The sequence below is a fragment of the Notolepis coatsorum genome (assembly GCF_963971535.1).
Source record: "Notolepis coatsorum genome assembly, chromosome: 7".
In the NCBI taxonomy this organism is placed as follows: domain Eukaryota; kingdom Metazoa; phylum Chordata; class Actinopteri; order Aulopiformes; family Paralepididae; genus Notolepis; species Notolepis coatsorum.
The window spans coordinates 32723772-32738000 of NC_140171.1; the positions used below are offsets into that span (position 1 = coordinate 32723772).

General features: G+C 43.6%; 1 protein-coding gene across 1 annotated transcript in view; it reads left to right on the forward strand.

The window, feature by feature from the left end:
* The window catches only part of cp110 (centriolar coiled-coil protein 110), a 43284-nt gene that overhangs the window by 16438 nt on the left and 12617 nt on the right, over positions 1-14229 (forward strand). Inside the window, exons 5-8 of the mRNA XM_084319334.1 lie at positions 3393-3503; positions 4283-4399; positions 4487-4588; positions 5661-5777. Of these exons, the coding sequence (XP_084175460.1) occupies positions 3393-3503; positions 4283-4399; positions 4487-4588; positions 5661-5777 (447 nt within the window). The remainder of the gene's footprint in view (positions 1-3392; positions 3504-4282; positions 4400-4486; positions 4589-5660; positions 5778-14229) is intronic.

Genomic DNA, 14229 nt, shown 5'->3' on the forward strand with positions numbered 1-14229 from the left:
CAAGGGGGGATCTCCCTTCTTAGATGTTGGTGATATTAGTGTTGCAGACTGTAGAGAAGGCGTGCAGGCTTTTGACAACAAACTGGGTCACAGCCCTGTGACACTCGTTCACCCTATCCTCTGTCATCCTTCCTAGCTGCTAGGGTGAAGGGACTTGGCTTGGCTGGGACCGGTGGTGGTAGAGGGAGGAGGGGTGGGCTTGGACATGGTGGCTGCAGCCTCAGCCTGACGAATGACAATCTATAAAAAGTTGTCATCTTTCAAATATATTTGTAGCTAAACAATTAGCTAAGCAATTATATTTTATTTATTAGCCTATTCGTAATAATCCGTTATTAGCCAGCTAACTCCGTATCTTGGCTGCTTACCTGCAGTGGACGTGGATGGAGATGGAACACTGCGAGCAAAGCAGTCAAAAATGGCGCATTTCTGCAGACTAATGTTATGTTTTGACAATAGATGTTTTGACAAATTGCTTGTATTGCCACCCTTACTTGCAAATGTTTTATTGCACTCGTGGCAACGTGCGTAGTCGGCATTGACTTTCGTAAAGTGTACCCAGACTTTCGTTTTGTTCTCCGCCATGATGAGCGCGGAGCTCGGTCTATGTCCTGCACGCTTCAACATGGAGCCACGGACAGGCCCCTCCCTTAAGTACCCGTATGTGTATTTTGTGTGAGCGGCTCGCAACAGTGTGTGTGGCTCGCTGAGTCGCTGCGGCTCGCTTCTCGTGCAGACAGAGAGAGGAGAGGAGACTCAACTTTTGAGAATAGATTAACGGCGGCAATTCTTTTATCATGCGATAACAGTCCGCCGTTAACTTAGCCCGGTAACGGCGTTAACGGCCCAGCTATAATATATATATATATGCAGGTTATTGAGAACATCACTGGTGGAACTGTGTTAACTGAAATGCAATTTTCAATTTTCAATATATATACACACATGATCCCTGTGGACAATTTGGTTATTATTTGATTTTTATGACCCATCCCCTGCACAAAGAAACAGTGTATTATTCTAGTTTTCATCTTTGACAAGCAGGTTTGACCACAGCTAGAGTAATAGTTCCCTTTCCTAGTTACTGTCATTGACAAACTGGGCATGGAAATGTCTTTTAGTAAACACAAGAGTACAAACCTAAGTGTGTGAATAAAATCAACAATATTGTAAGTAACAATATGTATTATCTGCCTTCTGCCGAAAAGAAAAACAAGGTCATAATTGATTCAGAAAAATAGAATTTCAACCAAAACTGAAAACAAACCAACTAAACAGAAATTGGAATAAAAATGTAAAACTAAAATAAATAAATAAATAAATATATTGAATGCACGAATAGCCAAACTACCATAACCCTGATATTAACACCTGTGCCATTGTTCCTTTTGTTTACATCATGCAGATCTAAAATTATTAGATGGTTGCTATTCCTAGCTATTCCATCACATCATCTTCATAGGCATCTTAGTAGGTAACAACAGGTGATTGTAATCAAAATAACAGGCGATAAGCGGCAGTTGACATCCGCGGTCAATGACCTGTGTTCATGGCACCGTGCTGCTATGTTGGGAGGAAATGCACGGTCATGAGGACACTGAATGTAGGGGGTGTAACAATCTCAATACATAGTAGTACATCTGAAATTTCTTTATCAGTGTATCCAAATTCAGATCAAATTCAATGATATACAAATGCATTATCATGTTTATAATCTTCAATTTATAATGATATAGATGTTTTTTCTGTCTCGTGAAATAGTGGATATTTGTAGTCTAAAAGTACTCCTTCAATAATTAATCAAGTGAAATAACCCGAAAAAGGTTAGTCTCTTTTAACGTATAAATAATCGAAAATCTAATTGAATCGTGACCTTGAAATCAAAATTGGTATTGAATCTGAAACGTGTATCGGTACACACCCCTGCCATGAATTAGGCTGCTCCCACTTGTTCTCCAGTGGCTGTTGGGATTCCACTCAACTGTGAAAAATGAACAGTGTTTCCATCTCTTTGATCCTCTCCTTTAAGAATTCACCAAGCTGTGATACTATGTAGACCTCAAATGTTCCATAAAATCATGAGACTCACTGACCTTAACAAGACCCTGGCGCTGTTCCATCACACACGCACGCACACACGCCACGCACACGTGCACACACACACACACACACACACACGTGCACACACACACAGCCCCCCAGCCCTACCTGTTAGAATGGGGTTTTAGAGGCCTGGGTCGTGTGTAGACTACAGACATCTGCTCTCATTACAAGAGACCTTCAAACTCTCCTCAGTAAAAAAATAGACCAGGGATTCTACCATAAATGTTTCATTGCATCCCTAAGAGGGGAGTTGGCATGGTAGCCAGTTTAGTGTGTGTGTGTTTTCCCAAGGACACCCGTTGTTTTTTGGCACTCCTTATTTCTTCTGTGTTTGTGCTTTTGTGTGTTAGTGTGTGTTTGTGCTTTTGTGTGTTAGTGTGTGTGTGTGTGTGTACGTGCCTCTGTTTATGTGCGTTTGTTCTTGGGCTGTGTCCTTGCCCTATTAATTACTGTCTCTGGTTAATTTATGCAGCTCTAACAACAATATAATTAACATAAGCTGTTTAATAATAGGACCTTTGTCGTTTTTCTTTTGCTATCCCCCTCCCTCAGTCATTTGTGATTTGAGGAGCGTAAAAGGATGGAGCTGGGGTTTCTCTGTAGAAGTATATAACAGAGGGGAGAGGGTAGAGAGAGGGAATTGACACAGAAAAGGAATGGATCATTTGTTTAATTCATGAGCGTCTGGTTAAGTGCCGGATTGTCCCACCGTGTGCAACCACTAATGGTGCCCTCTCCTCCTCTCCCCTCTCTCCCTTCCCTCTCTCTCTCTTCTCTCCTCCCTCTTTCCTCTCCTCTATTTTGTCTCCTACCTCCCCTGCCTTTTCAATTCTTTCAATTCCTATCTGTCTTCATCCTCTCCGTTCGTCTCGTCTCTTCCTCCCCTTCATATCTCCTCCTCCTCTCCTCTCTCTCTCTCCTCCCTCTCTTCCCTCTTACCTCTGTGGCCCATCTCTCCCCTCCTGTCTCCTCCTCTCTCCCCTCAATTAATTTCTTCCTCCTGCCTCATTTGCTGTCCTCCCCAATTCAATATTTCCCCACCTCTCACTCCCATGTGTGTTGCACGCACGCACGCACACACAAAACTCTCTCTCACACACACACACACACACATACACACTCCTTCCCTTTTATTCCTCTGCCCTTACCTCCTTCCCAATGCCCCCACCCCCTTCTCTCTCTCTCTCTCTGTCTCTCTCTCTGTCTCTCTCTCTCTCTCTCTCTCTCTCTCTGTCTCTCTCTCTCTCTCTCTCTCTCTCTCTCTCTCTCTCTCTCTCTCTCTCTCTCAGGCGTTGGCGGTGCGTTACCATCTCCTACAGAGCGTGTCCTTCCCCTGCCCCACATCCAGCTCACGTCTGGGGGACGCCTCGACCTCGCCCACCCTCCCCTCTGCTTGCGAGGTAACCCGCCGTCACAATCGCTCGCTCGCTGGTGTCATTCGGTTAAAAGGCCTCATTCACACCTCGGCAACCCGCTAAACGATGTCATAGCGCTGTTCTCCCAAAGTATTTCACATTTAGAACCCGAATGCTCACAATCACAGTCCGCTGTGCACACAGCCTGTTGCACTCGGGTCAAATGGATGTAAAGGCTCACGCAAATGAGCAGGGACAGGAAGTAAATCTCTTCCCCGCCTCACATTACCTGTTCTCATCCTCAAGAGCTCTCTGAAATTCTCACAGCTTTAAAGCGATAGTGGACATGGTTTTAAGAAGCCTCTCTGACAACGTGCGCGGTTCACTGACTTTCACATTCTCGGCATCCAAGCTTGTTGGAAAGATGTCGCACATTATCAACAGATGAGTGTGCGTTTGTGTGGCTGTGAACGGCACATTCAGTTCTAGAATCAACAAGTGAGTTGAGGAGCAGATCCGTAGTGTTCTCGTATAATTACTATAATCACAAGCTATAAGTCTACAGACAGGGGTGATGCGCTGAGCAGATGCCAGCCAGAAGACCTTGAGAATCTGGGCGGGAAATTAATTGGTTGTCATTGATGGAATTGGTATTCTCCTCTCTCTTCCCTCTTGTTCCTCATAATTCAACCCCCCTCCCCTCCCCTCCATCTCTCTCTCTCTCTCTCTCTCTCTCTCTCTCTCTCTCTCTCTCTCTCTCTCTCTCTCTCTCTCTCTCTCTCTCTCTCTCTCTCTCTCTCTCTCTCTCCTCCTTCTCCCTCCAGCCTGGCATTTTTCTCCCAGAAAGTTACCGCCCCCTGGTGGTAGCAGCGGTGAAGGGTTTCTTGACTCGCCGGCTGCTGGAGACTGAGAGAGTGTCCCAGCTGGTGCACACCATAAAGGTGAGAGCAGACGGTAGCAGCAGTCTTATGGTACTGTAAAAGACAGAAGCCTAAAATACTAAGTGCGTGTCCGTGTGTTTGTGTCAGGACACTCGGCAGTTCCTACTAAGCTTCCAGCCACAGACACCTGGCAGAGGAGTATTGAGTGGCAAACAAGACCTCTTGCTGCTGGAAAGAGTCACACTGCAGGTAGGCCGCCTATTCTCAGTCCTTGCCCCACCATGGTGGAATGAACTTCCCACCACAGTTAGGACAGCCGAAACCAATCCAATCTTTCGCTGTCGACTAAAGACACACTTCTTCAACCAATATCTGAAATGAAGAAAAAAAAAGATCTAACCCTAACTAACCTTACTGTCATACACTTGTCCTAATATAAACTAACCCTCATTGTAGCACTCAATACTTTGATGAACATTGTTACTCAGCTGATTTGAGTTGTGCCCTTCCTGATGACTTGTCGTACAGAACTTGTAAGTCGCTTTGGATAAAAGCGTCAGCTAAATGACTAAATGTAAATGTAAATGAATGAACACACAGAAAACACTTATCATCCTGTCTTTACACCTCCAGTAAACACGAGGTCTGGTCGATATGATGTGTGATGTCATGATGTTTCTTATTGTAGCGAATGTCCCTAACTCACTGACTCCCCATAGTTCTTTTTTATACAGTGTAATGATATTAGATCTTTCTTCTTTTTTCAGTATAAATTACAGTGTGATTTGAAATATTATTGATCTATGACATCTTTATTTATTTTGAAATACAATTGTCATGGTGCTTTTTCATTAACAATAGTATATTGAAATACAATTTGTATCCCAAAATATTTTATAATACTGCTGCAATTAAAGTTTTTTATATGAACATACATTTTCTTTTCAATATGATCTTCTATATGTCATCGATGGCGCTATAGTACAAATCCATGACAGTATACCTTAATATTCTTCCCAGCCCTAATAAACATAACCTAATAAACATTATACGCCAACATTATGGGAAATGCACTTACCGTCTTGCAAGAACATAGATACCAATTTCCTCCCTGTGTGTTTGGTAGAGAGCTAGCCTAGCGTGTCGGCCGAAAACACCTCTCCCAGAGTTTTAAGCTAGGCTAGTTGTCCGTATTCGCTTCCATTCATTTGTGCTAAGCATTGCAATTATTGTAGATCCGGTGATGTTACACTTTCATTCACGTCGTCTCCTGTCCTCTCACCATGTGTGTCTCCTGTCTTCTGACCCTGTGTGTCTCCAGATGCGCTCGGCGCGTTACGAGGTTTATGATATCTTCTTCAGCGTGTCTGCCGGGGACAGGATGCAGCTCATCAGCCGGGACAGAGAGCTGGCCAGGGAGAGGGAGCTCAGGCGACAGGTAGCCTCCACATGACACCTGCCTACCTGCTACTAACTGCTGTTTAACCCTTTCATTACCACACTACAGAAGGTTAACCTTTCACTACCGATAGATTTCGGTCATAATCAGCCAGTATCACCTCGTCATCTGTGTTCGTGAAGTTTCTGCGTTGTGTTTATCTCTTTCTCCGAAGTCGATCTTCTCATACTGGCTGTACAACTGTGTCCGCAGCAGTTCAAAGAGGCAGTTGTTTGGGTGGCTCGAGTCTTTGATAATTCTCTTAGCCTTGCCCATGCACCGCTTGTTGTAAATGCCCTGGAGAGTGGGAAGCCCCCCTCCAATTGTGCGTTCGGCTGAGCGGGCCACTCTCTGTAGTCTGCTACGGTCTTGTGCGGTGCTATTCCCAAACCAGGAGGTGTATTGCCAGTCAGGATGCTCTCTATTGTGCATGAGTAGAAGTTCTTAACACTTTGAATGCCCAGCAGGGGGCGCACATTTAGTGCTTGAATGCCCACATCCACTTCAATGTTAGCATTAATATCGCCTAATCTATGTTTTAAATTATGGCTATGTGTCTAATCTGCCCGTCGCATTATCAATGACCTATTTCCAGTCAACATTGTCGAAGCAGATTGTTTTTTTATCGGTTCATTTCCGTTTCATAGCATTTAGAAAAACCCTTGTTTTCACGGAAAAAAAGAGGATTCCATGATAATCGCCAACGTTGTCATTTGTCGGCCTATTTATGAATAGTTTTCAAATAAACGCTAGATTATCGATAGTATATGTGTACGTGTGCACGCTGGTGCTGCGCGCTCTCAGTTCCTGATCGCTCTTAGAGTCAAACAGCCATATCACAGTATAGGGGAAAAGCTTATATCTCCGTGAAAACGGGTCTGACTGGTAACATAGATTCCTTACCTGAGATCAGATGGTATCCAAATGGATTATTCCAATTCCTGATCGCCATTCGAAAAAATTGATCCACGCGTATACTGTAAAAACACATAATCCCCGCTGCTCTGAGGGTCCAACATGAAGCTGATCGACCCCGGTTACATGAGTGAGAAGTAAAATGTGGAGTCCGGGTTTTTTTTTCTCATTCATTTTCATTGAGTCCAATCCAAAAGGGTGAATTACCATCTGGGAGACGATAGGGGGCGCTTTTTTCACATCTGAGCGCCTGGGGTGGCTGATTTTCCAACGGTAGACTAGGTTGATGAAATATGAATTCAGATTGCCAATATAAAAAAAAACGAGAAAAAACGAATATTCTCGTTATGGGCATTCAACCCGCGGGGGGTAAACCCGAGAAAACTCGGGTTGGGCATTCAAAGTGTTAAGGATCTTCTGACTGACTTGGAACTTCCTTAGGCGTCTGAGGAAGTAGAGGCGTTGCCGTGCCTTCTTCACAACACTGTCAATGTGTGAGGTCCATATCAAGTCCTCGGATATGTGGACTCCGAGGTACTTAAAACTGTTCACTCTCTCAACTGGTGCCCCGTCGATGCTGAGGGGGCTGTAGTCCCTGACCCCCGACCTCCTAAAGTCCACAATCATCTCCTTTGTTTTGCTGATGTTCAGGGAGAGGCTGTTCTCTTGACACCATCCCGCTACAACCTTGACCTCCTCCAGGTAGGCCCTCTCGTCGTTTGCAGAGATCAGGCCCACTACTACTGTGTCGTCAGCAAATTTGATGATTGTGTTGTTGTTCCGCTGTGCCACACAGTCATGTGTGTACAGGGAGTAGAGGAGGGGACTCGGAACACAGCCCCATTCTGATACAGTTCTCGTCATCATTGCGGCATTTTGCAACACACCCGCGCTGTAGCACACGTCGACCTGTGAACCCGCCCCCGTGAATATTTAGGATGCGAACACATCGTTTTTAAGATTGGATTAGATTCATTGTCATTGGACAGGACACGAGTACAGAGTACAACGAAATGTAGATGGCGTCTAACCAGAGTGCCAAGGAGGAGTAAAGTGCATTGTAATGTACACATGTATAACGTGTATATGTGAAATATACATATGAAGTATATTATGAAAAAGCTATGGAGTATATGCGAAGCTAAGGTATACAGTATTAACAGTATTGATGTACACTATAAAGTACATTGTGTACATGAATAATCTACATACAATACACTCAGTACATAGTGTCATAGATGTGAAGCTTTCAAAGATTCAACTGGTCTTACACATGCAAGCGAGTTAGCGAGCGAGTGAGTGAGGGAGTGACAGACATTCATTCATTCCTCTGAGGTGCTTTGCTTAACTCATTCACTGCCAACGACGAGTATACTCGTTATTGGCCACCAATCGTTGGACGCCAACAACGAGTATACTCGTTATTTGATCGTTATTTCTTTTATTCTCTATTTCCATTCATTATCCATCCAGGGAGCCTGGTGTTACCATAGGGAATGAGTCTGAGATTGCAAAGGTCCAATACCGCTGCCTGGTGGGATGCGGCCGGTGTTGCACTTCCTTTGAGACTCTGTATGGGGCTGTGCATCTTTTCTAGTAACCTGAACCAAGGGCTTCACCCGATCGCATTGAATCGTTTTCGGGACCCCCGATTCATTATGCTGTGGTGGGTTATGTCATGGGCCAAATGGACATACGATCTACCAGATGGCAATCAAATTATTGGAATATTCTTTTTGGAATCCCACCGGCCACAGGTAAGAGCAATTTAACGTCAATTTCAGCTTGATTGTGCCTTGTTTTCATAGCCATCGCCCTGATCAGCGTATGTTGTTGTACTAACGAATGCCGTTATTGACAATCAATCAACACATCCTGCGCCAAGAACGAGTTAAGCCGTTTTTACCCGCCATGCGTTGAACGCCAAGAACGACTTACGCCGTTTTTGGGATCAATATTAATTTTTTTTGCCATGGCATTCATAATTCATCCAGCTAACCTCCGGACTCCAGTGGGACCATGTATGAGATTGCAACGCCTCAATACCGCTGCCTGGTGGATGGTCGGGCGAGTTACACTCTCGCCAAAACCGCAAGTGCCGATCGGTGCGTCGAGGAAATCCCTCCGGCAGTGATATCTTGTTACGTGGCTCCAGACAAACACTATAGTGCATTTGGATCGCTTTCTAAACTTAATAATCTATATGATTTCGGTGTTTATTGCGCCATACAAACCGGAAATGGATGTAGGAGATCGGCGTCAAATAATTGGGATCTTTTTCCTCCAGTCTCATCGGCGAACGGTAAGAGGACAGTAACGTTATTTTCAGCTAGGGCTGGGCGATATATCGAGTATACTTGGATGTATCGCGGCTTGTTCTACATGAGATGTAGTAAATTACTATATTGTGAACATCGAGTATATGTTGTCACGTTGCGGCTGAGATGAGACTTGCTTTTGCGCAGAGCTGTCCTCTCATTTCATTATAGACACATGACCAGCACAGACCTTAAATGACATGCAATTTAATTGACACGAGCAATGGGCTAACATTAGCTGCTAACCAAGTTATCCATGATGACTATGCTAAGCTAACTAGCGTTAGCTGCTAACCCTGGAAAACGCTCAAAGCAGACTCCACAACACTAGTTCCATTCGTGAGGAAAGGGGGTGGGTTATATTGACGACGCTTGACAACAGAAGTTTAAACATAACTTCATATTTATTGGTTATTCGTTTCTTTATATCATCCAGTTTCCATCTCCGTGTGTTAAACTCTTTCTGTTTACATTCAAGTGTGACATCATCACCTACGGCAGCTTAGACGATCAAAACGCAAACCTAGAACAAAACCCGAGGGGGGGGGCTGGCTCTCTCGCCCGCTCTCGCTCTCTCTCTCTCTCTCGCTCTCTCTCTACATTCAATGATTTAAAGTAGCCAAACGTTACAGTATAAATACTAACTGGATAGTTGATGATATAAACATTTAATTTCATTATCTGAAATATTCTAAAACCATTAAGTCTGCTATAAGCCATTATCCCTTTGTGTGTGATTATTATTTTCTCACAGTAGTGTGTGTGTGTATATATATATATGTGTGTGTGGGTGTGTTTGGCTAAAGTGGATAGAAAACACAGTACTGTGCAAAAGTCTTAGGGTGCTTTCACACCAGAGCTGTTTGGTCTGGACCAGGGGTGGGCAACTTTGTATATGGTGAGGGCCACAAAATGTCCACAATCAATCTGGGGGGCCGCATTGTTTATCGGCAGTCCCGCCAGTAGTACCCCATCACTCAAATAGCCCTAATAGTCACAAGGTATATAAACAATTATAATTTGTTGTAACTTTGTTTTTATTCCATTTCAAATGCATTTAGTAATGCAATTTCAACTTTATGAATTTATAAACAGCTGAATTTAAAAGTATTGCTGTGTAACCCCAAATATATACAAAAATTATCAATTATAATTAAGGCTTCTAATAAAATAAATGTATGAACTTAAAGCCCACTGCTCAACAAACACAAAGCAGCATTCCTGCTGCATTTCACTACAACAGTAAATCAAAAGTGCAATAATAAATGATTTTGTTAAATGTATAAACTTTTATCCTGCTACTAAACAAAACATTATAACACTGAAATGCATGTTATGGATATGAAGCACTCAGGAATGTTTTGTTTAGTAGCAGGATAAAAGTGTATACATTTAACAAAATCATTTATTATTGCGCTTTTGATTTACTGTTGTAGTGAAATGCAGCAGGAATGCTGCTTTGTGTTTGTGTTATTAGTGTTATCTGAACACTACAAAAGTAAACAAGTAAAGTGCAAGTAAAGTAAAGTGCAATACTACATGCCTCCCATTGACCCTTTATCAAACTGGCATGACATTCACCCTCGCCCCACAGTGGGTCAATAATGGTTATAATAATAATAATGGTCCCCTCTCTACACCTCTCCATCATCTCCCCCCCCTCTACATCTCTTCATCATCTCTTCCCCCCTCTCTACACCTCTTCATCATCTCCTTCCCCCCCTCTACACCTCTTCATCATCTCCTCCTCCCCCCTGTCTTTAATGAGACACTTGTGGTCTCTCCATTTGGCGCACAATAGCAGGAATGTCAACTTCAATGTTTGTGCATGCAATCTGCATCAGATGAAATAATGTTTCATCCGACAGCCTGTTTCTCTACTTTGACTTGATGTGCTTCATGTTTGAGAAATTGCTCTCACATATGTATGTGCTCCCAAACATACTGGCCATAGAGAGGGCAAAGTCCCTGAGGAGTGGGAAGCGGGGCTCAGGTAGCAGTTTCCAAAACGAAATTCCCCTCTCATTTCTCTTTGCTTGAAAAAAAGGATCTGACTGTAGCTCGCACAGTTCAAGCTGCAACGGTGGGGGCTGCTCTGACACGTAGCGGTGAGGGGGCCGGCAAACAGCGCTATCCGTGACTGCATGCCGTTGAAATCTTCAAACCGATCATTGAATTGCATTTGCAGTGTTTCAATGTCGCTCCTGTACTTTCCGACGGCTCAGCCATCGGATTTCTGTGTGTAGCTGCAAGTCGCCATAATCAGTGTCCATCTCTTCCAAAAAGGAGACAAACTTTCTATGGTTTAGTGACCTGTTGCCTCCATGAATTAGATTGGTAACCTTGGTAACCAAATCCATAACATGGCTGTAGTAGTCAAGCTTCTTGGCACAGAGAGCCTCCTATATCAGATAAAAAAAAATAAAAACTATTTAACGACTCTCGCATATAATTTGACTACACTCGACTCGCATTGGTCATTATAGTGACCCACAATAGATGGAAATTATGTTAGCGAACTTACCTGATGTATAATGCAGTGCAGCATTGGACACTCAACGCCACTCTGCCTTAGAAGCCCGGCGAATCCTGTGTGTTTTCCTTTCATTGCCGGTGCTCCATCGGTAACAACACCCCCATATTGCTGCACGGCACTTTCAACAGCGTTTCATATGTCCACACTAGGGCTGACCCCTATTAGTCAAATAGTCGACTAATCGATCGAAAGGAGCCATAGTCGACTGCCAACTCTTCTTAGTCGAATACAATTAAAAAAAATTAAAAAAATTAAAAAATATTATAATTTTTTTTTTTTTTTGCCTGGGGCCGCATGGAACGTCGGTGAGGGCCGCATGCGGCCCGCGGGCCGCCAGTTGCCCCTCCCTGGTCTGGACTATCGGACCAGAGTTCGTTTTCTCGGATAGTCCGCTTTTTTTGGGTTGGTGTGAATGGTCAGTCGAACTCTGGTGCGGACCAAACACGCAAACTCTGGTCCACCTGAAAACGTAGGTCTCGGTTCGCTTCATCGGACCAAACGCGGACCAAATATAGGAAGTGACTCACGACTCTCATGAGCAGAGTGCTAAATTACTACCTAACCAATCAGATCTGCGATATGAGGTAGCGTCACGAGCAGAGCAATGTGTGTGGACAAGAGGCGGGTTGCTACGTTTACTGTAGGGAGGGGCTTTTAGACCCATGTTTTTTTTTTCTTCGAAAAGAGGGACATCCTCTCATATTGAGAGGGCAGACAGGGCTCGCAGTCACACACACACACGCGTGCGCGCGCACACACAACGTTAGGGCTCGCAGTCACAGTCACACACACATTTCCACTCTATTGTCACCGGTCAACCTCACCGGCGCTTCAGTGCAATCAAACCGCGAGACCGTCCGCTCCGCGACTCTCTCTCCGCTACACTCCTCCCGCTGCGTCTACTACACACACACTTTCACTCTGTTGTGTCCAATAGACGAGCGCCCTTTTCGACCGCGTGACATTGTTCAGAAAGTTTAGTGCACTTGACAAATTGCAATGTGAATGCAGACGAACCAAATGAAGAATGCAACAATGTTGCAACTTCACCCCCAGAACCGCACCGAGTCCACCAAAACTATATGTGAAAGCGCCCTTAGGCACCCAAGAGTTTTTATATAAATTGTCTTAGATGTAAATAATTTTTTTTATTAGTGTGTCAGTAGACTACTCTTAGTACATTTTCATTTAATAATTTTTTAAAGCATCTTCATGGTTTAATAATGCAAACATATGTTGCAGGGACTTATTATAATCATCATATTGGTGTGACTATGCATCAAAGGGTTAAATCAAGCATTTTTAAGTGCTTTAGAGGAAATGTCAAAATAGCGCGATATATATCGTGTATTGTGATATGGCCAAAAAATATTGCGATATCATTTAGAGGCCATATCGCCCAGCCCTATTTTCAGCCCGATTGTTTATTCATTTCACTGCAAACCATCTGATCAATATATCAACCCATACTAAATAAAGCCGTTACTGATGATCAAGGAATTATAAACGACCCCCCCCCCCTTTCCTTCACGCATGATGAAGCATAATGTATACCGATCATATACATTTGAATTTTTTAATATAGCGTGTATAGGAAAGAAACGCCAATCGATAATCTATCATATGCGTCAGGGCCACGTCTATTCGAATACCAACCGGTTCATGCTTCCGCGTTCGCGTTTTGCGAATCTGATTGGCCACTGCCGTTTCTGGTGCGATCTGATTGGCCACTGACGTTTCTGGTCATGTGACGCGCCCATTTCCGCCTCGACCAGCAGCAAACTACCTAACGCCTAGTTTATCACTGGTTAAGCTTAGGCGACTCTTTCGAAGTTGGTTAAGGTTAGAGTTTGGAATCAGGGCTGGCGTTCTATCGCCCTGCTCTAAGACAAACTCTAACCTTAACCAACTTCGAAAGAGTGCCTAAGCTTAACCGGCGAAAGAACTTGCCGTCACACGATTGGTGCGACCAGAAACATCAGTGGCCAATCAGAGCGCAAAACGCGAACGCGGAAGCATGAACCGGTTGGTATTCGAATAGACGCGTCAGGGCCTATAACTCTCGTTTTTGGAATTACTGCTATACTGTCTAAAAACATACTTATATTCTAGACGGTATTAACACAACAATGTGTAAATGAAAAAATATAACGTTCCCACATCCTGAACGATAGATAATCGATGTTGAATGGGCCATAGTAATGATTGTCAATATAGCAATACAATTAAAAAAGTTATAGCCCTGCAAAGAAGGTAAACATCTCCATAGGCTTTCAACGGTGGCAGACTGGGTATATTGATGGATATAACCCATGGCGCCCAATGTGTTAAATCAGAAATGACCCCCCCCTTTCATGCATTCATGATGGAACATAATATACCGATCATATGCATTTGAATTTTTTATTGTAGCGTGTATACTGTATAGGGACGAAATGCCAATGGATTAAGTATAATATACGTCACAGGCTATTACTAGCCTCCCAGGAATTACCCTAAACCGCTCTAAAACCATACTTATATTCACCACGGTATAAAACGGGAATGTATGGATGGAAAAATTGTCTTTTTCACATCTTGAACGATAGATAGTCGATGTCAAATGGGCCATAGTATTGCATCCATAGCTATAATATAGAATATAGTTATAGCCCTGCAAACAAAGTGAACGACTCCATTGGTT